The sequence below is a fragment of the Chiloscyllium plagiosum genome, unplaced genomic scaffold (genome assembly GCF_037043375.1).
Source record: "Chiloscyllium plagiosum isolate Xiang-an unplaced genomic scaffold, Cpla_swu_hap1 HiC_scaffold_27, whole genome shotgun sequence".
NCBI classification, from domain to species: Eukaryota; Metazoa; Chordata; class Chondrichthyes; order Orectolobiformes; family Hemiscylliidae; genus Chiloscyllium; species Chiloscyllium plagiosum.
In genome coordinates, this window is record NW_028270165.1 from 13,073,697 (window position 1) to 13,098,871 (window position 25,175).

General features: G+C 45.3%; 1 protein-coding gene and 2 non-coding genes across 3 annotated transcripts; all 3 read right to left on the reverse strand.

Annotated features, from left to right (window-relative positions):
• Nucleotides 1–7,347: 7,347 nt before the first annotated feature.
• trnae-cuc (transfer RNA glutamic acid (anticodon CUC)) lies at nt 7,348–7,419 on the reverse strand. Its single transcript has one exon. It is a non-coding gene; the product is annotated as a tRNA-Glu (tRNA).
• Nucleotides 7,420–8,338: 919 nt separating this feature from the next.
• On the reverse strand, nt 8,339–24,516 carry LOC148143158 (uncharacterized). The gene is made up of 2 exons (XM_087975781.1): nt 23,593–24,516; nt 8,339–8,368 (listed from the first exon to the last, which is right to left on the reverse strand). The coding sequence occupies exons 1-2, from the start codon at nt 24,514–24,516 to the stop codon at nt 8,339–8,341; spliced, it is 954 nt and encodes a 317-aa protein (XP_087831907.1).
• trnah-gug (transfer RNA histidin (anticodon GUG)) lies at nt 13,867–13,940 on the reverse strand. The gene has a single exon. It is a non-coding gene; the product is annotated as a tRNA-His (tRNA).
• Nucleotides 24,517–25,175: the final 659 nt, after the last annotated feature.

The window sequence follows — 25,175 nt, forward strand, 5'->3', positions numbered from 1 at the left end:
GACAGATTGTCGGGGATGTGGAGGAATGTAGAGCTGAGGTTGTATTCAGATCAGCCATGATCTTATTGAATGTTGCAGCAGGCTCGTAGGGCCGAGTGGCCTACTCCCGCCCTTTGTATCAAGCAGTCTGTGTCTCCCCTCTTATAGCTATGAACTGGATAATTCCTTTCCAATATTGCGCCTTGCAGACAGTTAAGTGAACATCAGGTGGTCTCCTATTGGGAGCAGGCATATTGTAGCAATTGCAATATTTCTTGTGTTAATTTTGTTGCTCCTCACTCAGTGTTGCTGAGAATCATCTAAATAAAAACCAAAACACTTCTATAATTATCGCACCAATGGAAGTGATGGTTTGGATGTAACATTGTTGAATAAGCCATTCCCAGCTTTTCCAGAATTCTGTGTTTAAAGCCCACGAGTCTGGTTTCTACCCCTGAAACAATTCTTATCAAGGTCATATTTGACATCCTTTGTAACGGTGACAGGGATGAACATTCCCTCGTCGACCTGCGGACAGCCTTGATCAGAGTTAATGACAGTACTGACCCTCTCCAGCATCGCTGTATCCCTCTGGGAGGGTCTGCTTTTAGCGTCTTCCGTTCTTATTTATTTAACCGTAGCTGCTGGTGTTGGCATCTATACTGATGATATCCAACTGTGCCTGAACACCACTTCTCTCCCGACTCCTCTGTCATTCATAATTTACCAATAATTTCATCTGAATGCCTGCCCAATTTCCAGCATTGGATAACCATAAACATTCCCTTAGTTAACTATTGTGAAGTGTGAAGCCATTGTTTTAGTCCCCAAGTTCGACCTGACACCCCCCGCCCCTCCCCCAACCCCAGTAACTCTGTTGACATCCTTCTTGTCACATTGAAACTAGGATCGATAGATTCGTGATCAGTCGGGGGATGAACAGTTACAGGAAAAGGGCAGGAAAGTGGATGTGGGGAATGCCAGATCAGCCACGATCCTACTGAATGGAGGAGCAGGCTCAAGAGGCTGAATGGCGTATTGCTGTTCCTATTTCTTGTGGTTCCCGAGCCCTTACCTCTGATACAGGGCCCTGGCTTCAGTATGTGCCATTACTGAGAGTGCTGATGTTCCCTTGTGTAATATCAACAACTTAGCAGCTGCTGAAACCTCTTGCTCCTTTGTTACCTCTGAACACAATATGCCAATGTGTTCAGGGGAGGCGATGGCCACTTTATTGTCACCAGACCATTCACCCAGGTAATGTTCACGGGACTTGGGTTCAAAACCTGCCACGGCAGATGGTGGAATCTGAATTCAACATAAATCTGGAATTAAGAGTCAAATGATGAAATCGTTGTGGTTTGTTGTAAAAACTTATCTGGTTTCCTGCTGTCCAAACCTGGTCTGATCTACATGTGATTCAGATCCACTGTCAGCTGGTTGAATCTTCACTGTCAGCTGGTTTCAATCAAAACCTCCAGGCGGAGGTTCACTATAACCTCCCTACTTTTGTACTCCATTTAAAGGCCAATCTCCCTTTTGCCTTCCCGATTACTCACTGAACTTGGATGAAGAGTTCATGTCATCCTTACCACCTGCATTCTAATCAACTGTATCTACTGCAGTCTTGGCAATAGTACATTCACTTTACTTATCCAAGTAATTCATATACATAAAGTAAATAATTTTGTGCCCCAGCACTGATCCCTGTGGAACGTTGCTAGTTGTAAGTTGCGATCCTGAGCATGCCCCTTATCCCTCCTGTATCATTGGTTAGCCAATCATCTATCCATACGATTAGACTGTTTCCAATATCATGTGCATATCATTGGCTCTGCCAGCAAGTCTTCCCAAACCGTTCTTGAAAAGGTGATGGTGAGCTACCTCTTAAATTGCTTCACAAATATGTTGTGGTCTATAATAAAGGTTCAGGAGCGAGTTCCAGGATTTTGATCAATAACATCGAAGCAATGCGTATATGTCACAGTTGGAATGTTGTGTTCACACTTATCTCCTCTTGCTGGTTGAAGTGATGGAGTGGAAGTTGCTCTTGAAGAGCCGCCACTCATATAATCAAGCCAGACAGATCAATTGTGGCCAGAGACTCTGCCATTTTGACTTCTCATCAATCCACATTCTTTCCATCCAAGTTTTAGTCACATCAAACTGCCACGCAATGCTGTTATGGCCACAGTAAACTATAATAACGTGAAGATCGCTGGGATGATTTTCTACATCCGACTGCAATATAATCACAAATCATTGTTTCCAGTTTTGGTGGAACAAACGACATCGTATTGGTGGATAATGACAGTTAGTGCATACACAGCTAGCCATCGATAAATATTAATTCTGATCACTTCAATGGCCAAATTTCAATTCAGAAACCAAGTGCACTCGGCTGCTTGTAACATAGACAACATGACAAAGTGGCTCATAGGAGGAGAAATGGGGCATTGAGGAGGAGTGAAATGTTTGCTTTTGGTCACCTCCACAACTGTTAGAAAAACAGTTTGAAACGATTCTTAAAAGGTGGCTGAAGTAATAATGTGGCATAACGCTTCAGACAGCGCAAAGTGGAAGATCACTTTCTAGTGGAAGAAAAAGATATTTCTTATTTCTGAAAGAACTGGGAAACAGAAGAGGGAATGAAATCTGACTTGGGAGCTATTTCCTATTTGTTGAGAATGTTGTTTCATCATAGTCTTGGTTTAGAGCATAAGCTCTTCATCAGGAATAAAGGGTGGTCCGAGGGGGCTGAGAGATAAATGGGAAGGAAGTGGGGCTGGAGGAAAGGCAGCTGGGAGTGCAATAGATAGCTGGAGGTCGGGATTGATGGTAATAGGTCAGAGATGAGGGTGGAGCAAATAGGTGAGAAGCAAGGTGGACAGGTATGACAGGTCAAGAGGTTGGTGTCGAATTGGAAGGTTGGATCTGGGACAAGGTGGGGGAGAGGAAATGAGGAAACTGATGAAATCTACATTGATACCATGTGGTTGGAGGGTCCCAAGTCAGAAGGTGAGGTGTTTTTCTTACAAGCGTCGGGTAGCAAGAGTTTGGCAGTGGAGGCAGCCCAGGACTTGCATGTCCTTGGCGGAACGGGAGAGCGAGTTAAAGCGTTCAGCCACAGGGCGTCGGTCGTTTAGTTTTAGTGTCCCAGAGCTGTTCCCTGAAACGTTCCGCGAGTTGGCGTCCAGTTTCCCCAATGTGGATGAGACCATATTGCAAGCAATGGACATAATCTTATAAATAGATTGCATAAATCTTAGCCTGCCAGAGTTCTTTTCTTTAATTAAATTAATGAAAATTTTAACTAAATTGGGTGGCTGCATGAAACGGTTTGTTGGTCAGATTTGAATCATCACTCCCAAATAAGACAATGCCATGAATATCAGTGAACTGCTCTTTTTGTTAAAAACCACAAGTTCTTGATGTATTTTCACAACTTACTGGTATTCACATCTGCACATTCAATGTCAAACTCTGACATCAGAAATGAAATTACACCATTAATTTTGACTTTCAATATTCGAAGAAGCAAATTAATAGCACACAGTCAATACCCAGTCTGATTAATATGAAATTAAATTTAACCAAAAAAACATAAAACCAAGCTGGGAGATAAGAAATGGGGGAATAAAGCAAGAAATGCAGCATCATAGAAGGTGCTCCTCCAGGGAGTGTATTTTACCAACTACCGCTGCTAAATATAAACACTCTGATATGATCCTCCGGTTTTAATATAAACCATAGCCCCATACAGTAGGTACCATTTAAATGAGTTAAAAATACAACCCTTGAGCAAATCCAGCCTCCAGCCTTACCCCCCGCTTCTTGGAGCTTGGACCTTCCTCAAGCTCCGGCGGGTCGTTGAACTCCTGGGCTCCAGCTGCCACTCCTCCACTGAAGAAGCTTTGGGAAGCAGATGCAAAGGCAACATACAGAACAGAGCACCATTGTAAATGAAAGCAGCTTACGAAGACATTGGGCAATAGCATCACACGGTTTTTACCCATCGACCTCTGGGTTATCTGCACAGCACACTCACACAGCACTACTCTGCTTCTGGGCTCCGAGTAGCTGGATTGTGGATCAGTTTACAGTAGGTCCTATACCTCTGACAACATCGGTACACAAGGCAGTGAAGAAAGGTTTCAGCACACTGGCCTTCATCAATTAGAGAACTGAGTATAGATGTTGGCAAGTTATGTTGTAGTTATACAGGACGTTGATGAGGTTGCACCTGGAATATTGTGATCAGTTTTGCTCCCCTTGGTGTTCTGACTTCTGACTTCTTCAACTCTGTGTTTATCTTGAACTTGATGGGATACTTTGTCCAACTCAGCATGTTTAAACAGTATCGCTCAGATGATTCATTTGAAACTTTTCAGGAAGTGAGCTCAATAAGATTGAACTATTCAAAGTTACTTGCATTCTATTTTAAAATTATATGAGGACCAGTAGTCAAAGACACGTACAGCATGGAAACAGACCCTTCGGTCCAACTTGTCCATGCTGACCTGATATCCTAAATTAATCTAGTCCCATTTGACAGCACCTGATCCATATATTCTGGCAGCTCATTTCATATATGTACCACCCCCTGCATGAAGACGTTGTCCCTTTAATATATTTCACCTCTCACCCTAAACCTATGCCCTCTAGTTCTGGACTCCCCCACCCCTGAGAAAAGACCTTGTCTATTACCCTGTCCAAGCCCCTCATGATTTTGTAACCTCTATTAGGTCACTCCTCTGCCTCCGATGCTCCAGGTAAAACAGCTCCAGCCTATTCAGCCTCTCCCTGGAGCTCAAACCCTACAACCCCCAGCATCATTCCCATAAATCGTTTCTCATGGAGAAGTTAACGTTTCAGTCCTGAAGAAGGGTTAATACCCAAAACACTGACTACTCCACATTCTTAGGCTGTGTTCTCCCAACCTCCTGCTTGCAACTTCGGGTTGCAATATGTAGTGGCTCAATGGTTACCACCGCAGCCTCACAGCGCACGGGACCCAGGTTTGATTCCAGCCTTGGATAGCTGTCTGTGAGGAGTTTGCACAATCTCCCAGTGTCTGCATGGGTTTTCTCTGGGTGATCCTGTCTTCTTACATACACCAAAGATGTGCAGGTCATGTTGATTGGCCATGCTTAATTGCCCATAGAGTTAGGTACATTAACTAGAGGGAAATGGGTGTGGATGGGTTACTCTTCGGAGGGTTTGTGTGGACTTGTTGGGACAAATGGCCTATTTCCTGTAGCTAATCTCATCTGCACTAATTTTGTCTCTAACGAATGGCAGAGTAGACTCGACGGGCCCAATGGCCTAACTTCTGCTCCAATGGTCTTGCGGTCTGAGGTTTATTTGGATCATTTCATTGGCAATGTGCAGTCCCTGGCTCAATGAGCAGCAGTGCCCCCGCTGGTGCTTCCGCAAGTTGCAAGCAAACATGAACCTCTTCCCACACTCGGGCCAGCTGAAGGGCCTCCCACTGCTGAAGGACACACAGGTGTTTCAGCAGGGTGAAGGAATTGCTGAAGGCCTTCCCGCACTCAGGGCAGCAGAATGGCCTCACCCCCCCCCCCCCCCCGCCCCCGTGTGGACCAGCTGGTGCTTCCGCAGTGTGGAGGAGCGGATAAAGCTCTTCCCACACTCGGGGCAGGAGAACGGCTTCTCCCCGGTGTGGCCGGACTGGTGCCTCAGCAGGGCTGAGGAATTGCTGAAGGACTTCCTGCACTTAGGGCAACTGAACGACCACTCCCCCATGTGGACTCACCAATGGGCCAGCAGGTCGGAGGAAAGAGCAAAGCCCGTCCTGCACTCGGGGCAGAATAACGGCCTCTCCTCAGTGTGGACCCACTGGTATCTCAGCAGGTGGGAAGAACTGCTGAAGGCCATCTCGCACTTGGGGCCGGAGAACAGCCTTCCCCGGTGTGGACCACTGGTGCGGCCGCAGGCAGAGGAATCACTGAAGGCCTTCCCACACTCAGGGCAGCAGAAGGGCCTCTTCCCCTCTGTGGACCCACTGGTGCTTCAGAACTCTTTCAAATTTCACAGTATCCTTCTGATAGGAGACCAGAATTGCACACAATATTCCAAAACTGGTCTAACCAATGTCCTGTACAGCCACAACATAACTTCCCAACTCCAATACTCAGTCAGAGGATTGCGAAAGCTTTCAAAACCAACAAAAAACAAACAGGAAAGAATGGAGGGCCAAACGAATTTTTGAAAGTCAGCTTGGAAGCATCAATGAGAAATCGGCGGACTGGGTTTATTGGGTACCCGTTCTCCTTAAATACACTATATACGTATTCCTCTTCTGCTCTTCGTAGTTTCTCTGTGCTGCAGTGTGTAGTGGCTCGTTGAAATAATGTCCTGATGCAGCAACGTTTGTGGGTGTTGGGACGATTGCTTCTGTGGTTAAGTATTTGGTTTGCGTGTGTTGTTTTTCTGTAGACGCTAGTTTGAAGTTCCCCATTGACTGTTCGCTCTGCTGTGACATCTAAGAATGGTACTTTGTTGTTGTTCTCCTCTTCAAACCAGGAGCCCCCCTCAGGCCCAAAGCCTCACCATTTGGAACACCAATATGCAGACTAGTCAAAGGCCTCCACTGAAAACACCAAGTCGAAGATTCACGCCACTCCATTTACTCCATCCAAGAATTCCTGAACACCAAAGACACTAAGATAGAAGAGGATGGAATAATGATATCCTTTGACATAACAGCCCTGTTCACATCCATTAACATCAACGTGGCCAAAGAAAACTGGAGACACTACTCGAAGAACCAGAGACATAAACACAGCACCAACTACATCAGCAAAGATAACACTGTCAACCTCGTAGAACTGTGTCTTACCACCCACTTCATATTCAGTAACAAGCCCTCCAAACAAATCAACGAAATACCCATGAAACCACTAGTATCAGGATTCCTCGCAGAAGCAATAATGCAGAGACTCGAACAAACAGCCCTTCCAACGATCCACCCAAACTTTGGGTCCACTACAGTGATGACACTTTTGTCATCAAAAAATGAAACAAATTAGAGGAAACCTACAACACCATCAACAATATCCTCGCTGACATAAAATTCACAAAAGAGGAGAACAACAACAAAGTGCCATTTCTAGATGTCACAGTAGAGCAAACAGTCAATGGTAAATTCAAAACAGCCTCTACAGGAAAACAACGCACACGAACCAAGTACTTAACTACAGAAGCAATCATCCCTCCACATACAAAAAAATCTGAATCAGGACACTATTTCAACGAGCCACGACACACTGCAGCACCCAGGAACAACTATAAATAATTACACAGCGCATTTAAGAAGAATGGGTAGCCTGCACCCCTGAAAATGGTTTCCCTGACCGGGAATCGAACCCGGGCCGCGGCGGTGAGAGCGCCAAATCCTAACCACTAGACCACCAGGGAGATGTGGATGGCGATTGTCAGCTCTCCGAAAAATTACTTTCCTGCCCGGAAATCGAACCTGGGCCGCGGTCGTCAGCAAGCTTTCACCTGTTCATCCAACAATGTCATTTCTTGTATCCATTGCTCCCGATGCGGTCTCCTCTACATTGGGGAGACTGGAGACTCCTCGCAGAGTCCAGTCACGGCGCTTGAGGGGATATCTCCAGGACACCCGCAACAATCAACCCCATCGCCCTCTGGCCCAACATTTCAACACCCCCTCCCACTCTGCCGAGGACATGCAGGTCCTGGGCCTCCTCCATCGCCGCTCCCTCCCCACCCGATGCCTGGAGGAAAAACGCCCCATCTTCCGCCTCGGATAAATTCAAACCCAGAACATTAATGTAGACTTCACCAGTTTCCTCATTTCCCCTCCCCACACCTTACTTCAGTTCCAAACTTCCAGCACAGTGCTATCCTCATGACCTGTCCTACCTGCCAATCTCCCTTCCCACCTATCCGCTCCACCCTCCTCTCTGACCTTTCACCTCCATCCCCAGCCCCATTCACATATTGTACTCTTTGCTACATTCGGCCCAGCACACTCCAACCCCCCAATTTATCTCTCCGCCCTGGAGGCGTCCTGATGAAGGGCTTTTGCCCGAAAAGTCGATTTTCCTGCTCCTCGGAAGCTGTCTGACCTGCTGTGCTTTTCCAGCACCACTCTGATCTAAACTCTGGTTTCCAGCATCTGCAATCCGCACTTTTGCCAACCCAATAAACCCAGTGTGTCGATTTCACATCAACAAACTGACACAAGCAGACACAACGTGTGCAGAAACCCTAGCCACATTACTTTACATAAAAGACATCTGGGAAATGATGTCCAGACAACTCAACGCTCTCAGCACCATGGTAGCCCACAAACCTACCAACACACTTAAACAGCGGCTAATGAACCTGGAATAGCCTATACAAACAAACCGCAAACGAATGTTATTTACAAAATACCATACAAGGAAATATATACATGAACTCTGCCGCACAGTTCTCTGTGGCAAGAAATGCTAGGATGAGATAAGGAAGATTTTTTTCAGCAAAAACGAATCGGCACTAACTGGACAGCCATTTAAAATCAACGCTGTCAGCCCAGGATGGAAAACCAGAAGGGATGAACAGCTTTCATATTTCCTGAAGATTTACAAAGCTGGGACTGGGTTTTGGTATTTGTTCCCTTTCCACTCCCAGGAGCCGCAGTGGTTGGGGCGGTGAGTTGGAAAAAGTGAAATGTGCCCGTGAGCAGCGTGTGGGGCTCTTTCAGCTTCCCCTCCTCTGACAGCGCTGTGACGTGACTCTGATGTTCTCAGGGACACTTACTGACGCGAGACAGTGAAAAGAGTCTCGTTCCTGCAGATCAGGAATTCAAACCGTATGCCGGCTTCAGGACAATGAGAAAGATTAATTGGGGTGTGTGAAGAAGCTGTGAGCTGCATTTCAAACAGGTAGGTGGAGTCAGATGCGTCATCCATTGCGCCCTGGCACTGTGCGTACCTGACGCCGCCATGCTGCAGAGTTCTGACGTTAACACAATGGGAACATTCACAAGAGGAACAGCCAAAGATAATCACCATCACGGCTTCCCTTCCATTGTCCCAACTTGGTGAAGCAGTATCTTTCACTGGCAAATAAAACACATTCGTCCTCAGGTGCCTGCTTCATTTCGATCACGACTTCACGCCCCTCACTGTTCTCGTCTCATTTCCAAACACTTGGCTCATAGCCTCAAAATTAGCCCCGTGGGTATCTGCTTGTTCCACCCTGACAGGCAGTGGGTTGCAGATTTCCAACCCCTCCACTGATTTGAATCTTAAAGAAGAAACCGGGGAACAGTCTTCCTTTCTTTTTGACGACATTTCTCAACTGTAGTCGGCAAGGTTCACACCTGCGTGGGGAAACCTCAATCGATCTCAAATCCATCGTATTAACCACTCGACCAGGAATAGAGAACCACACTGACAGCTTCATTTCCCAGGTCTCTCTGCCTGTGGAGCTGAGAAATAGTGAGTTATTGCTGGGTTTGTTTGAATCCAATCACTTCACAGATTTAGAAAGGGTTACATATCTGCACATGGCGCGTCTGGTTGTTTCATTACGAAAGATGAAATGAACTTTCAGTTAAAAGCAAAAACAGAAATTGCAGGAGCAACTCAGCAGGTCAGGCACCATCGGTGGAAAGAGAATCAGAGACAATATTTCAGAACTCTGTTTTCTCCCACAGGTACTGCCAAACCGGCTGAGTTTCTCCAGCAGATCCTCTTTGTGTCTCTGATTCTCAGCATCCGCTGTCCTTTACGTTAGAAATTAAATCAATTCAGCCTCATGTGCAGGAATGAGAATCCTTTCAATTTCCCAAAAAATTGGCAGAGATTTCAAGGCATTTGGAAAAAAAGTAAAAGTGACATTAGGAAGAACACTTTCTTGTCCCTGTCTGACCGTGACAAGGAGGCAGATTCAAGAACACAAAACGGAATTCGGTGGTCATGTCCAAAGTAACAATGTGGAGATTTACAGGGAGAAGGCAAGAGAATGATACGAATAGAGACTCTCATTTACTTGCTGTGTAGAACCAGCAGAGCTAATGTGGGCCTCAAATTGCGCTGTGACACGTGTTGTGATTCAGAGTGAACTCACAGTTCAATCAACGGAAGGTGGGGATTTAGAAAAGTTTATATTTATACAATCTCCTCACGTCAACGCAACCACAAAGTGGTTTAATTATCCGCCAGTGGAGAGAACCCGGTTCCTGGAGATGGGACAAAGAGCTGGCTCAGGGATATCAATCCACATTGCTCTCTTTGCCACTAGTTCAGAGGGAGAACATTGGAGAGACAAAGGAGAGAATAACGCTCTGTGTCGGAGGGTGACTAACTGTTCATGGAGACTATTCCTGGCTAACAATAAGTCGTGTGTAACAGCAGACGATGTGATAACACGGCCTCGTGTGGTGTGGTAGGGATCAAGGGCATGGGGGTGTTCTGGTCCAAATAATATTGAACTCGACCTTGAAGACTGGAGGATTCCAAACGGAAAATGAGGCCCTGGTCTTCTATCTGGAGCGGAGCTTTGCTGGAACACTGCTGCATGCCTGAGACAGAGATGTTGGCCAGGGAACAGGGTGGCGTGTTAAAGAGACAGGCAATCAGAAGGTCATGCGCCTCTGGGTGGGCTCGAACCACCAACCTTTCGGTTAACAGCCGAACGCGCTGACCAATTATAACACAGCGACAGGCGATGACATGGGCTGCGCCATCACTTAGGGGAGGCTATTATTGAATTCATAATTCAGCCTCCCGGCCTCGAATTCCAGTTGTCGTCTATCAGTTTTACTTTGCCATAATAAAGCCTGGGACATTCATTGTGGAGACACCGGGGACAGGCTGGAGACACATCCATGTCAGGAGGAACGAGCATTCTTATTCCGGGCCGTCACCCTTCGAGCCTTTCAGTGTTTTGCCCTTTCCCGAGTTCTCTCATTGGCTCGGAGGCGAGAAGGGGTTTGAATTCCTGATGTGCAGGAACGACAATTCTTTGAATGTCTCAGATCAGTTCATGTCCCAAGAACATCAGAGTCAATCTCCCGGCCTCTTCAACAAGGGGACGGTGTCTGGACTGTCTCTACTCAGTTGGACAGTTCATCTTTCATTCTCATCTAAATCCGCTTCACAACGGGTTTCTAAAGATTCACAAAGCTGGAGACAGGGATTTCTGTTTTGCTTCAGGAACATTTTTCCATTTCGTAACTGACAATATTTTGCCAAAACCTCTTCCCAATTGTACGCCTTGATTCATTTCCAGGGATGAGGAATTTCCATTTTGGAGAAACATTACCAAGGTTGGGAATGTTCGCTTTGGAGCAAAGAAGGTTAACTGGAGATTTCCTGGGGCTGTTGGTAATGATTGGAGAAGAAGCGGTGGGAATGGGCAGATTAATGATCAGAAGAATCAATTGCCACTGACCAGAGTCAGTTACCAGAGGACAGGGATTGAAGTTCTTGAATGAAAAGCAGCACTTGTGCCGATTAAACACAGAGAATACTGCAGAAAGCCAACAGGTCGAGCAGCATCTGTGGAAAGGTAAACAGAGCTGTACGTTGTGAGGCTGGTACGTTGTTTGTTCACAACCCGATTTTCCTGCATGGCAATCAATTCCCAGACATGAGAAAACGGGATTTTATCGAGACGGGTTTTGTGAAGTTTGAGCGATAGTGCAACCAACAGGAAGTCATTTAAAATCGCCAGTGAAGAATGCATAGTCAGCAGGTTACTACCCTGAGCGGGGGAGCCCCAAAGGATCTCTACGCCAGCACCTTAAGTGTTCGGCGACAACTACACGCCCAAAGTTGTGGTCTAAAATTTCTCATGGAATGGTTCTAACAGGAAAGGTGAGTATTGGGCTTTTCCTGTCCGCGCCATAGTCCCAACGTATTCTGTTCCCCTGGATTTGATCAGGACAGAGGAGGCTGATGGGAGATCGAATTGAACTACACACATTGATGAGTGATAGAACGGGTGGGAAGGATCCATTCCCATGCATAGAGAGATTAATAATCAGGGCCGAAAATAAGGAGCCACTTCAAGAAATTTGGGGTTCATTCAACAAAGCTAATGTGGAACTGTTCACAGAAAATTGTGATGAAAGTCTCTCGAGTTATTTTGATGAGAAGTGTTGATGATGCTAATACAATCGATAGGATGAACATAGATGGTAAATGTATTTGGTGACAGTTCTGTTCTAGCCCTGTGAGCGAAACCTGGATCTGAAGGAATAAAAGGGACATTAACAACATCGATCTGAAATTGGATGCGTGACATGAAACAGAGCCATCATTAACAGTTGGCTTTTGAACTGGAAAAGCTTTCTCGTGAAATTAGCTTGAGGCTTGAGTTATGCAAGGTCAAGATAATTTAGGTAAAACACGGAAACGCTATCCTCATTAGCAGACAGTGAAAGGATTACAAGACGCAAATTAAACATTTTCTACAAGTGATACAGTGCACTGGGAAGATAAGTATTATAAACTGTGAACAACAAAGTTCTGGAGCACAACACTTACATTCAAAGACCGAAAACATCCAGGTCCTGATTAATCAGATGGCATTGTTGTGCTTTTCTGCAAAACATCCACTTGCAACGTGCTACAAAAGAGTGACAAAACCCATCCCTGTCAGCCCAGGATAGAAAATCCGAATGGATGAAGGTTTGCTGATTTTCTGAAGATTCACAAAGCTAAGACTGGGTTTTGGTGATTGTTTCCTTTCCACTCCCAGGAGCCGCAGTGGTTGAGGCGGTGAGTTGGGGAAAGGAACGTGTGCCCGTGAGCAGCGTGTGCGGCTATTTCACCTTCCCCTCATCTGACAGCGCTGTTTCTTGACTCCAATGTGAAGAAGCTGTGGGCTGCATTTCAAACAGGTAGGTGGAGTCAGATGCGTCATCCATTGCGCCCCGGCCCTGTGCGTATCTAACGCCACCATGCTGCAGAGTTCTGACGTTAACACGGACATGCGCAGCAATGGGAACATTCACAAGGTGAACAACCAAAGATAATCACCGTCACTGATTCCCTGCCGCAGGCCCAACTTTGTGAAGCAGTATCTTTCACTGGCAAAGGAAACACCCTTGTCCACAGGTGCCTGCTTCATTTCGATCACGATTTCATGCCCCTCACTGTTCTAGTCTCATTTCTAAAGACTTTGCTCATAGACGCAAAAGAAGCTCTGCGGGTATCTTGTTCCACCTGGACAGGCAGTGGGTTGCAGATTCCCACCAGTCCCAATGTCAGTGAAATACTTTTCCCCCTCCACTGATTTGAATCTTAAAGAAGAAGCCGGGGAGCAAGCTCACTTTCTTTTCGACGACATTTCTCATTTTGTAGTCGGCAAGGTTCACACCTGCGTGGGGAAACCGCAATGGATTTCAAGTCCATCGCATTAACCACTCGGCCCACGAACACAGAACCACACTGACAGCTTCACTTCACAGGTCTATCTGCCTGTGGAGCTGAGAAAGAGTGAATCATCGCAGAGTTTGTTTGAATCCAATCACTTCACAGTGATTCGAAAGGAATAAATATCTGCACATGGCGAGTCTAGGTGTTTCATCCCAAAAGATGAAATGAACTTTCCGTTAATAACAAAACTGGAAATTGCAGGAGGAACTCAGCAGGTCAGGCAACATCTGTGGAAAGAGAATCAGAGACAACATTTCAAAATTCTGTTTTCTCCGACAGGTACTGTCAAACCTTCCGAGTTTCTCTTTTTGTCTCGGCTTCTCAGCATCCGCAGTCCCTTACGTTAGACATTAATTTAATTCAGAAACCCCTTTGTGGAGAAGATTTCCGTTTGGGGAACATTTTCTTGACCCCATTAAAAGCGTACAGCTTCGAAGCTGAGGAAGAACAGCGAACACACCGCCCCTGGGTGGGCTCGAACCACCAACCGTTCGGTTCACAGCCGAAAGCGCTGACCAATTGTGCCACAGAGACATGCATTGGCGCCGTTTGCGCCATCGCTGAGGCGAGGTTATTAGTGAATTCATAATTCAGCCTCCCCGCCGAGAATTACAATTGTTGTCTTCTGCGCAATCTTGCGAGAGATCCCGGCTTTCTTAACTTGACTTGTGCAAAAATGCCCGATTAAACTTCTCAAAAAGAACCTCCGTGAAACGAGGCTGGACTCCCTGGAGTACGAATGGGACAGGAAGTGAAATGATTTGAGATAGCATTGAACAGGTTGACGTGTTTCCTTCCCTAATTTTCTTATCCCTGTGCCAATTGGCACGTGGCTTGGGCAGTAATGTTATTCCACACACTGGAGCAGTGGGATTTGAACCTGAGCCTCAGGGCTCTATGGGAGACTACAGCTGCACCACAAAAAACTCTAGTAAATAGGTCCTCTTCTGTTGAATGAGAGGAAACAGCTTCCTCCTCATCATGAGACACGACCACTGTACCCTCCGTGCCCATTACAATAAATTGAGCCGCCTCCTGTTGAATGAATGAGTGGGAACCCCTCTCGGAGCTCCAAGAAGCGGGGGGCCCGGTTGGAGGCTGGATTTGCTCAAGGCTTGTATCTATTAACTTATTTAAATGGTACCTACTGTATGGGGCTATGGTTTACATTAAAACCGGAGGATCATGTCAGAGCGTTTGTTTATATTGAGCAGTTGTAGTTGGTAAAATACACTCCCTGGAGGAGCACCTTCTATGATGCTGCATTTCTTGCCTTCTGCCCTTCACCCATTTGTTATCTCTCATCTCGATTTTACATTTTCAGTCAAATTTAATTTCACATTAATCAGCCTTGGTATTCACTGTGTATTATTAATTAATCTGTTGGATTGTTGTAAAACAAAATTAATGGTGTAATTTCATTTATGTTGTCTGAGTTTGACATTGAATGTGCAGGTGTGAATGCCAGTAAGTTGTAAAAATAAATCAAGAGCTTGTCCTTTTTAAACAAAAAGACGAGTTCAATGGTATTACTGGCATTGTCTCCTTTGAGGATGATGATTATAGTCTGACCAACAAACCATTTCATGCAGTCACCCAGTTTAATTAAAGTCTTTTGGAAAATAATTCTGGCAGGCAAAGATTTATACAACCCAAAATACGGTTGGTAATCATGTGTGTTCTTATCTTTTAAGCCGTAACAGAAGGCATTGCGTGGCGGATTGAGACTGAAACTTCGCTGGAAAGAATGTAGATTGATAAGGGAAGTCAAAATGGCAGAGTCTCGGGCCACAATCTATCAGTCTGGCTTGGTTGCATGAGTGGTGGTTCTTCAAAAGCACCTTCCAAGTCATGACCTCAACCACCAAGAACAGACAAGTGTGAACACAGGATTCCCACTGCAAGATATATCGCATTGTTTCTTTGTTATTGTCCAAAATGCTGGAACTCACTCCTGAACATTGTTGCAGTCCACACCATATTTGTGAAGCAATTTAAGAGGCAGTTCAGCACCACCTTTTCAAGGTCAGTTTGGGAAGAGTTGTTGGCACAGCCAATGATATTCACATCTCATGAAATAGTAAGCAAAGAGCCCACAGTGTTGGGAGGCTGTATGTTAGCATGGATAGAGGATTGGCGAACTACCACAGTTGTGGTAAGGGGCATGTTCAGGATGACAACTTGTAACTAGTGGTGTACCACAGGGATCAGCGCTGGGGCCAACATTGTTTGCAATATATATACGAATTACTTGGATAAGTAAAGTGAAGGTACTATTGTTAAATTTGCAGAAGAGACAGTTGATGTGAAAGCAGGTGGTGAGGATGACATTAGATATCTGGAGAGCGATATAGACAGGTAAAGCAAATGAGCGAAAGCTTGGCAGATGGGAAAATGAGGTAATACAGTGTGTCAGGAGGTGAAGAACTGAATATTAAATGGAGAAAGCTTTAGAATAGAGGGATTTGGAATCTCGTCCAAGAATCTCTTCATCCAGTTTCAGTGAGTAATAGGGAGGCAAATGGGAGGTTGGCCTTTTCAATAGAGTAGAAATGTAGGGAGGTTATAGTGAACCTATGTAAGGCATTAGTCAGGCCACAACTGAATACTGTGAACAGTTTAGGGCCCTTTACCTGAGGAAAGATATATTGGCATTGGAGGCAGTCCAGAGAAGGTTGGCCATGATGATACCAGGGATGGAAAATATGTCTTATGAGGAGAACTGAATAGGTTGGGCCTGTGCTTATTAGAAGTTAGAAGAATTAGAGGTAACCTTATTGTCACGTACAAGATTCTGAGGAGACTTGACAGGCTCGACGTGGAAAAGTGGGTGAGTTTGGGACCAGAGGAAGTAACCTCCAAATAAGAGATTGCATGTTTAGGACAGATAGGAATTTCTCCTGAGGGCAGTAAATCTGTGGAACTTGATACTACAGATGGCTGTTGAGCCTGGGTTGTTACGTGCAGTCAAGGCTGAGATAGTTTTTTTTAATCAGTAAGCGAATTGAGGATTATGGGGAAATGGCAGCAAAATGGAGTAAATGTTTCCCACAATAATCGGGATCTGAATAAATAGCAGAGTCAACTCAATGGGCTGAATTGAATAGTAAATAGTAAGGAGGAAAAGGATGCAACTGGCAATTACAGACCAGTCAGTGTTGGGAAGCCTAGAGATTTTAGGGAGTTGGTGGCATTTGGGCATTGTTACTGGATTTAACATCTGGAGTTTCAAATTGATGCTGCTATGGCCCCGATGCAATTTGAAATCAATTTATGTATCTGGAATATAAACTTATCGCTGCTTTGTTGATCTTATCAATTGTCATAAGTACCTATCTTGTTCACTAATAACCTTTTTTAAAGGAAGGAAATCTTCAGTCCTTTCCCAGTTTGGTGAATGTGTCACTCTTGATCCAAAGTCATGTGGTTGACTCTTAACTGCCCTCTGAATTGGTACTTGGTTATTTTTTGTCACGTTCCATGAATGAATAAAGAAAAATATTCAGGACAAGATTGTCAATGTCACTGTCAGTGAAGGGAAGATTGTGATGTAGTGATACTGGTTAAGTCGCCCAGAGATCCCGGTCTTCTGAGAACAAAAATTAAAATCCCATCATGGATGCTAGTGGACTTTATTTTCAACGAATAAAAAGATCTGGAAGTGAGAGTTTGTCTCTGTACTGGCAACCAGGAAACCATTATTGGCTAAGACAATGAATTGCAGATGTTGGAGATCAGCAACAAAAGGCACAATTGCTGGGGAAATGCAGCAGGTCTGGCAGTATCTGTGGAAAGAAAATAGTTAATATTTTGAATCCAGCCTAATTTTGAAGGGCCACCGGACTCATAACAGTAAAACTGTCATCTCCTCATAGATTCTGCCAGAACTGTTGTTGTTGTCCAATCATTACAGAGTATTGTGAACGTGTTATTTTAGGGAGGGAAATATACCACTCACAACCCTACACATGCGTGCACACGCTCACATCACGTGACTCCAGACCAACTGCAATGTGGTTAACTCTCAACTGCCTTCTCGCATGAAGCCAATTGCTCAGTCCAAAGGCCATGAGGGATGGGGAGCAAATGTTGGACTGCTAGCAACAATCCCATCCCTCAAAATATTTTCTTATATATTATAAAGCATAGGTTAATGAAGGACAACCAAAACAAACTGCTGTGGGAAAGTCATGCCCAACTAACCTGATTTGCTTGTAGTTATAAATATTGTTTTAAAATCCTCTTCAGAGAGGACATTGGTTCCATCATTGTTGCAATGCTGCATGCAATTTCTGTGCTTTCTGCTACAGGAAGGGTGTTGTGAAACTTGAAAGGGTTCAGAAAACATTTACAAGGATGCTGCCAGGGTTGGAGGGTTTGAGCTACAGGAAGAGGTTGAATAGATTGGAGCTATGTTCCCTGGAGCTTTGGAGGCTGAGGGGTGACATTAAAGACATTTATAAAATCATGAGGGACATGGGTAGGGTAAATAGGCAAGGTCTTCTCCCTTGGGGTGGGGGAGTCCAAACTTAGAGGGCATAGGCTTAAGGTTAATGGCAAATGGAGTTTAATAAATAAGTGTGAGGTCTTACATTTTGTATAGTCAAATCAAGGTAGGAATTTCATGGTGAATGGCAGGACCTTAAGGAGTGTAGTGGAACAGAGGGATCTTGGAGTACAGGTTCACAGTTCTCTGAAAATGGAGTCACAGGTAGACATTTTTTGTCACACTGGCCTTCATCAGTCTTGGCATTCAGTATAAAATACCGAATTAGAGTCGAGATAAGCACCAAATCTGTTTCATATGCAGTATTTCAAAACAAGAGATGTCGGGGTGCAGGTTCATAGCTCCTAGAAAGTGGAGTCATGGGTAGACAGGGCGGTGAAGAAGACTTTCGGCATGCTTGCTTTCATCAGTCAGAGCACTGAGTACAGGAGTTGGGATGAATTGTTGCAGCTGTCACAGATTCCACACAACAACACAAGACGTGACCCTGCCCTCCCCTGACTGACTGTCGCTTTGCATATCAGGGGGAAGACACCCCTTTAATTGTGATGATCAGGAAACATGCCATCCTTCAAAAAAAGGGCTGCGTTCACAATTATTTGGACAGAGGAAAGAAGTTCCAGTCTGGGTGAAGATCAATCTTCATTGCGTGAGAGAGAGAGAGAGAGAGAGAGAGAAAGAAAGAGCAGCAGCAGCTTCAGACGTTCATGGTCCAACTTCTGAAAAGACCTTGTCTGATTTGCAGTTGTTTCTGGGCTTGTAATATCGAACTGCAGCATATTGTAGATCTTCAGTAAGCCCTGCCAGTGCTTCTATGTGGTCTGAAATTTATCGTACAATTTGTGTATTGCCTATGTATCTGTATCCAGCTTCACCTTAATTGTATTCCCCTCTTTATCTCTTTTCCCCCATCCTCACCCCTCCACACATCAGCATATCATTAGACTATAGGAGCAGAAATTATGCCATTCAGCCCATTGAGTCTGCTCCCCCATTCAGTCATGGCTGATAAGTTTCTCAACCCCATTCTCCCCATAACCTTTGATCCTCTTGATACTCAAGAAAATATATTCAATGATCTAACCTCCACAGCCTTCTGAGGCAGTGAATTCCATAGATTACCACTCTCTGTCTGAAGTTCTCCTTATTTCTCTTCTAAAAGGTCTTCCCTTTACTTGAAGGCTGAGGAGGAGGCACAGAGGAGCGTGGTGTGCACCTGTAAACTCCAGAACTTCCCAAACTTCACGAGTCAACAATAACGCTTTCTGGAGCAAGAAATGAAAGGGCCGACGAGAAACTGTGACACAACAGGAAGTGAAATTAGGCCATTCAGCCCATTGAGTCTGCTCCACTATTCACTCATTCTTGAGTATCAAGGGGCTCAAGGGTTACATGTTGAATGTGGTTAAGAAACATATCAGCCATGATTGAATGGCAGAGCAGATTCAATACGACAAATGGCTTAATTTCTGCTGGTTAACATCCCTGGGAAGAAGGAGGCAACACAATAAATTGTTTCTTGGGACAGGTAAGATAATGTTGTTTTACAATGGTGTGACAAAAGGACAATTAATTCTACCTGTGGAAGGAAAGCCCTGACATAGAGGGGTTAATTGCAGGGCAGACTGTTTCAAACAGACAGCTAACCTCAAGGATAAGAAGGTAAACTACAGACCTGAGATCTCCAGCAATGTGAGGTATGTTAGAGTCTTAAAACAAAATCACACCACAGATTTGAAATTGAGGAAACGCCACCAAAATTCAACTCCAGAATGATACAGCAGCAGCAGTACCTAGAAGAATAATACTGCATCAAACCCCTGGACACTTCCAGAGATGGGCACTGTCGTTGGAAACCCAGTTAAATTCAGCCATAACTGGGTGATAGCCAAGTTTGGGGCGGGGGGTGGGGGGTGTGGTGAAGCTGAATGAACTTGAGAGGTTTTATTTGTGGTTGCTACGTGCAATAAAGTGCAAATCATTGTTTCAGCAGTTGATTCTCTGTGCGGTTTCTGAGTCAGGAGCCAAATTAAGGTGATTCACCCACAACCACACCAAGAGGCTGGGATTAATATTGACTCCATTGCATTCAAGAGAATGTCATCAATACTGTTATAAAGCGAAGGCTGAACCCACCACCCCCACACCCCCACTCTCCAAGATCTCAAACCGAAACGTCCAAAGAGTGGCACTTTGCCCTTTAATCTGTAAAGTCAGTGTGATAAGTGGTGTAACCTGCTGTAGTGTGAAAAGTAAATCCCTGACACTTTAAAATTGACAGTCAGCAATTTATTTAACCAACTCTCACGGTAAACAAATGAACAAAACTACTAACAAACTGAATAAATCCGTCCTAACTACTGAGTATTCTGGAATAAATCAAGATTCTTCTGGTATGCTGTTCCAATCAATACATGTCCCACTCAGATAACACAAAATAGAATTTAATCTCTCAGATTACAACCAGGTTATGTGTCTTCCGGAATATTCTGTGCCATTTTCTGTCGGGGATGCCTCCTCCGATTCTTCTGTCAGGAATGCCCTTCTCTGTTATTCTAAATGATGCTTTCTCTAATACACAGATGACTGAGAGCACCAATTCTTTATGATAGGATTGGTCCTGTTGTCAAAACTTTAGGATTTAAATTTAAGTTTTTGGTAGCCAAGGGGGCTGATTTAAATTGATTGGTGACATTGAAAACCTGTTTTCTTGTCCTGCTAACTGTACAGCCCTTTGATACAAATGTTTCAGTTCAGGTGCTTTCTGTTGTGATGATGATGCTCCTTTAAGAAGATTATGTTGTTCTTGGTTTATTTTCAGGAGGGGTTATAAAAGGCAGAGCTTCTCATTCGTCGAGAATTAAGGATTTCGCTAATGGTTATCAGATACTGGCTAAGGCAACAATCAGGGAAAAGGGTTTGACATTTTATTTTCTAAACCACTTCTACAATGAAGGGGCAGTTGTCCCATTCTTTTCCCCTGGTTTGGGTTTTAGCAAGCAGTCTGTCTGAAGCTGCTGCAGGAAGAGGTGTTTCCTGATTCAACAGATGTTTCTGGCTGACTCTGAAGCTTCAGGGAAAATAGTACCAGCGTGTTCAGCCTCTCCCTGTAGTTCAAACCTTGCAGCCCTGGCAACATCCTTCCAAACCTTTTCTGAACCCTTTCAAGTTTCACAATGTCTTAAAAAGACGTCAACTTTGCTCGACTAATGTGGGAGAATTTTCTGCATGACGCGTTGTGCCTGAAAGAGCCCTCCCCTGTGCTGTGACAGAGTTGCAGTGACTTTCAAAAGCCTGACAAATACTGTTATCAGTCAAAGATTCATTGGGAGAAGCTTCTCAATCACATCTGTAAATGGAGAAAGTGTTTTTAATAATGAGACATGAATAAAGGTTGCATTAATGTTTTGTTCTGAAGATTTACTCATACATCTCAAAACAGAGCATATGAACCCGGTCACAGGAAGTCTACGGGAATATAAGACACCAATGCCTATTTCCTGACCAGGACCGACTTTGCACAGAAAACATGGACATTTTATTTGAATGGGGTGCCATTTGTTTTAAGATCAGGTGAACTTAAGAGGCACAGCATTGGCTTAGAAATGAGAGATCCTTGACACACACGCAGCCAAAATCATCACTGCCATTATTATCAAATTAGAATTTAGGCTGGATAGGCTGGGATGTTTTTCCACTGGAGCAGGGGAAGTTGAGAGGCAATATTTTCAAACCATGAGGGGTAGATTTGGGTTAATGGTAGCTGTCTCTTCCCTAGGGGGAGGATTTCAAGTCCAAGGACGCGTTTTTATGGCGAGAGGAGAAAGATGGAAGAAAAGATGTGGGGCAAAATATTTACAGAGTGTAGTTCGCCTGGGGAAACAGCTGCCAGTGGAAATGGTTGAAACAGGTACATTAACAACATTGAAAAGGCGTTTCAACAAATACATGGGTAGGAAAGCTTGAGAAGGATATGGGCCAAGTGCAGGGAAATGAGGTTAGTGTTGACAAACATTTTGGTCAACATGGACCGGTTTGAGCTAAAGGGCCTGTCTCTGTGCTATAGTACTCTGTGACAGGCGTCTCTTCGTAACTCTGACAATGTTGAGTTTCCACATGAACCAGGAAAAAGTGAGGACTGCAAATGCTGGAGATCAGAGTTGAGAGTGTGGTGCTGGAAAAGCACAGCAGGTCTGACAGCACCCGAGTAGCAGGAGAATCGATGTTTCAGGCATAACGGCAGCCAGATGAATATCTCACTAAATCATGCTGAATAAAATCTGATCTCATTCGTCAACTCTGATGTGGAGGTGCTGGGGGTGGACGGGTCAGAAGTCACACAACACCAGGTGACAATCCCAATAGATTGATTTGAACTCATGAGCTTTCGAAGCACTGTTCCTTCATCAGGTGAAGTGATGAAGGAGCAGCACTGATGAAGGAGCAATGCTCCCAAAGCTTGGGATTTCAAATAAACCTGTTGGACTGTAACCTGGTATTGTGTGACTTCTGACTTCAACTACTTCAACTAAGCATTCATGTTGAACTTGATGGGATACTTTATCCAACTCGGTATAGTTAAATCATATCACTTGGAGGGGTTCATTTGAAACCTTTCAGGAGGTGAATTCAACAAGATTGAATTATTCAAAGTTACTCTATTCTAAACTTACATCAGGACCGATAGTCATAGAGAGGTACAGCGCGGAAACAGATCCTTCAGTCCAACTCGTCCACGCTGACCAGATATTCTAAATTAATCTAGTCCCATTTGCCAGCACTTGGCCCAAATCCCTCTTACTCTTTCTATTCATGTCCTCAACCAAATGTCTTTGACATTCTGTAATTCTACCAGCCTCCTCCACTTCCTCTGGCAGCTTATTCCATGCACGCACCACACTGCATGAAAAGCTTTCCCTTTAAGTCCTTTTTAAATCTTTCCCCTCTCACTCTAAACCTATGCCCTCTAGTTCTAACAACATCCTGATAAATCATTTCTGATGGAGATGTCAACGTTTCGGGCAGAACCCTTCTTCAGTCCTGAGGGATAATACCTGAAATGCTGACTTCTCCACCTTCTGGTGCTGCCTGCCTTATTGTGCCCAGCCTCCTGTTTGTCTATTTTAGATTCCAGCATCTGCAGTTTTTTATTTTGTCTCTGACAAATGGTGGAGCAGATTCGATGGGTCAAAATATCCTAACTTCTGCTCCAATGGTCTTGTGGTCTTAGGTTTGTGCGGGTCTTGGGCTCAATGAGCAGCAGCGCCCACTGGAAGCAAGGTTCATAGAAACATAGAGCCACTACAGTGTGGAAACGGGCCCTTCTGCCCAACAAGTTCAGAGCGACCCTTTGAAGAGTAACTCACCCAGACACATTCTCCTACCTTATCACTCTGCACTTACCCTTAACTCTGCACCACACCTACACATTCCTGAACAGTATGGGACTATTCAGCTTGGCCAATTCGCTCAAACATGCGCACGTTTGGACGCAGAGGAAACCCACGCAGACACAGGGGGGAGTTACATGCAAACTCCACACAGACAGTCACCCTGAGAATGGAATCAAATCTGGGTCCTGGCACTATGAGGCAGCAGTGCTAACCACTGAGCTACCACCCCCCTTTCCCCCTCCACTCCCCAGTAGAAAACAAAAAATCCTATCAACTCTCCCACTACCACCACTGTCAGAAAGGGCAGGAGGTTCAGTCCTGGGGGGAGACCCTCTGCAGCGTTACCGGCAAAATCTGATTGTTGGGAGCATTGGTGCCTCCGCTGGTGCTTGTTCAAGCTGCAGGACATTGTGAACCTCTGCCCACACTCGGGGCAGGCAAACGGCCTCTCCCCAGTGTGGACCCGCTGGTGCGTCAGTAGAGTGGAGGAGACAGCAAAGCCCTTCCCGCACTCGAGGCAGGTGAATGGCCTTTCCCCAGTGTGGACCCACCGGTGTGTCAGCAGGTGGGAGGCCTGGGTAAAGCCCTTCCCGCACACAGAGCAGCTGAAGGGCCTTTCCCCAGTGTGGACCCGCTGGTGCTTCAGCAGGTCGGAAGAGTGTGTAAAGCACTTCCCGCAGACAGAGCAGGTGAACGGCCTCTTGCCGGTGTGGACCCGCCGGTGGGCCAGCAGGTCTGAGGAATCGCTGAAGGCCTTCCCACATTTGGGGCAGGGGAAGGGCTTCTCACCGGTGTGGACCCGCCGGTGAATCACGAGGTGGGAGGAGCGAATGAACACCTTCCCACAATCGGGGCAGTGGAAGGGCCTCTCCCCTGTGTGCACCCGCTGGTGCCTCATCAGGGCGGAGGAATCGCTGAAGGCCTTCCCACACTTGAGGCAGCTGAAGGGCCTCTCCCCTCTGTGAACCCGCAAGTGCCTCAGCCGGGCGGAGGAATCGCTGAAGCTCTTCCTGCACTCAGGGCAGCTGAAGGGCCTCTCCCCTGTGTGCACCCGCCGGTGCCTCAGCAGGGCGGAGGAATCACTGAAGGCCTTCCCGCACTCAGGACAGGAGAATGGCTTCTTCCTGGTGTGACTGCGCCGATGTGTCTCCAGGGCAGACGGGACACGGAAGCCTTTCCCGCAGTCGCCACACTTCCATGGTTTCTCCATGGCCGAAGCTACAGTTGCACACAAACGCGTGTATGTCCCCTCCCTGCCTTGAATTCCTCTTTCCAGGCCAGATAACTGTTTCAGGCTCCACATTCAGTGCGTTGCTGCTTCAGTAGGGTCTCTCTTCCAGTCCCACTGATGCTGAAAACGTACTGAAACAGGAACCAATTGGATCACAGTTGAAAATTGTTACAGTCCCGATGGATTGAGTGACTCACAAATGCTGGAGAATCAGAGTCGAAAACTGCGGGTCAGGCAGCATCTGAGGAGCAGGAGAGTCAATGGTTCAGGCATAAGCCTTTCATCTATTGATTTTGAAACTTCATCTTCAGATCAAATACTCTGAAAAGAGATTACAAAAGTAATCACTGTCAGTCCAGGGTAGAAATTCAGAACAAGCAATTCTACTTTCTGCAGAACATTCTTTTCTTTTGTTATTCCACAAAACTGAAAGCACCATCCTTCTCTCTCTCTCTCTCTCTTCCTCTGTTCTCTTTCCATTCTAATTCTCCTGAAAGTGCTGATTCAGGATCTGACAGGGACAGAAGAGCAGAACAGTCACAACTGACATCTCTCTGAATTTTGGATACCTGCACCTGAAAATTAATATCTTCCACGACATTGGGATACTGTCGAGGGTGAGCAGATCTGATTTTTGG

Coding starts and splice junctions, on each gene's coding strand:
- LOC148143158 (XM_087975781.1), bottom strand. CDS start 24,516: ATGGAGAAACCATGGAAGTGTGGCGACTGCGGGAAAGGCTTCCGTGTC. Junction 8,369..23,592: donor TGCCCTTTCTGACAGTGGTG/GTAGTGGGAGAG, acceptor TTGTTTGTATAG/GCTATTCCAGGTTCATTAGC.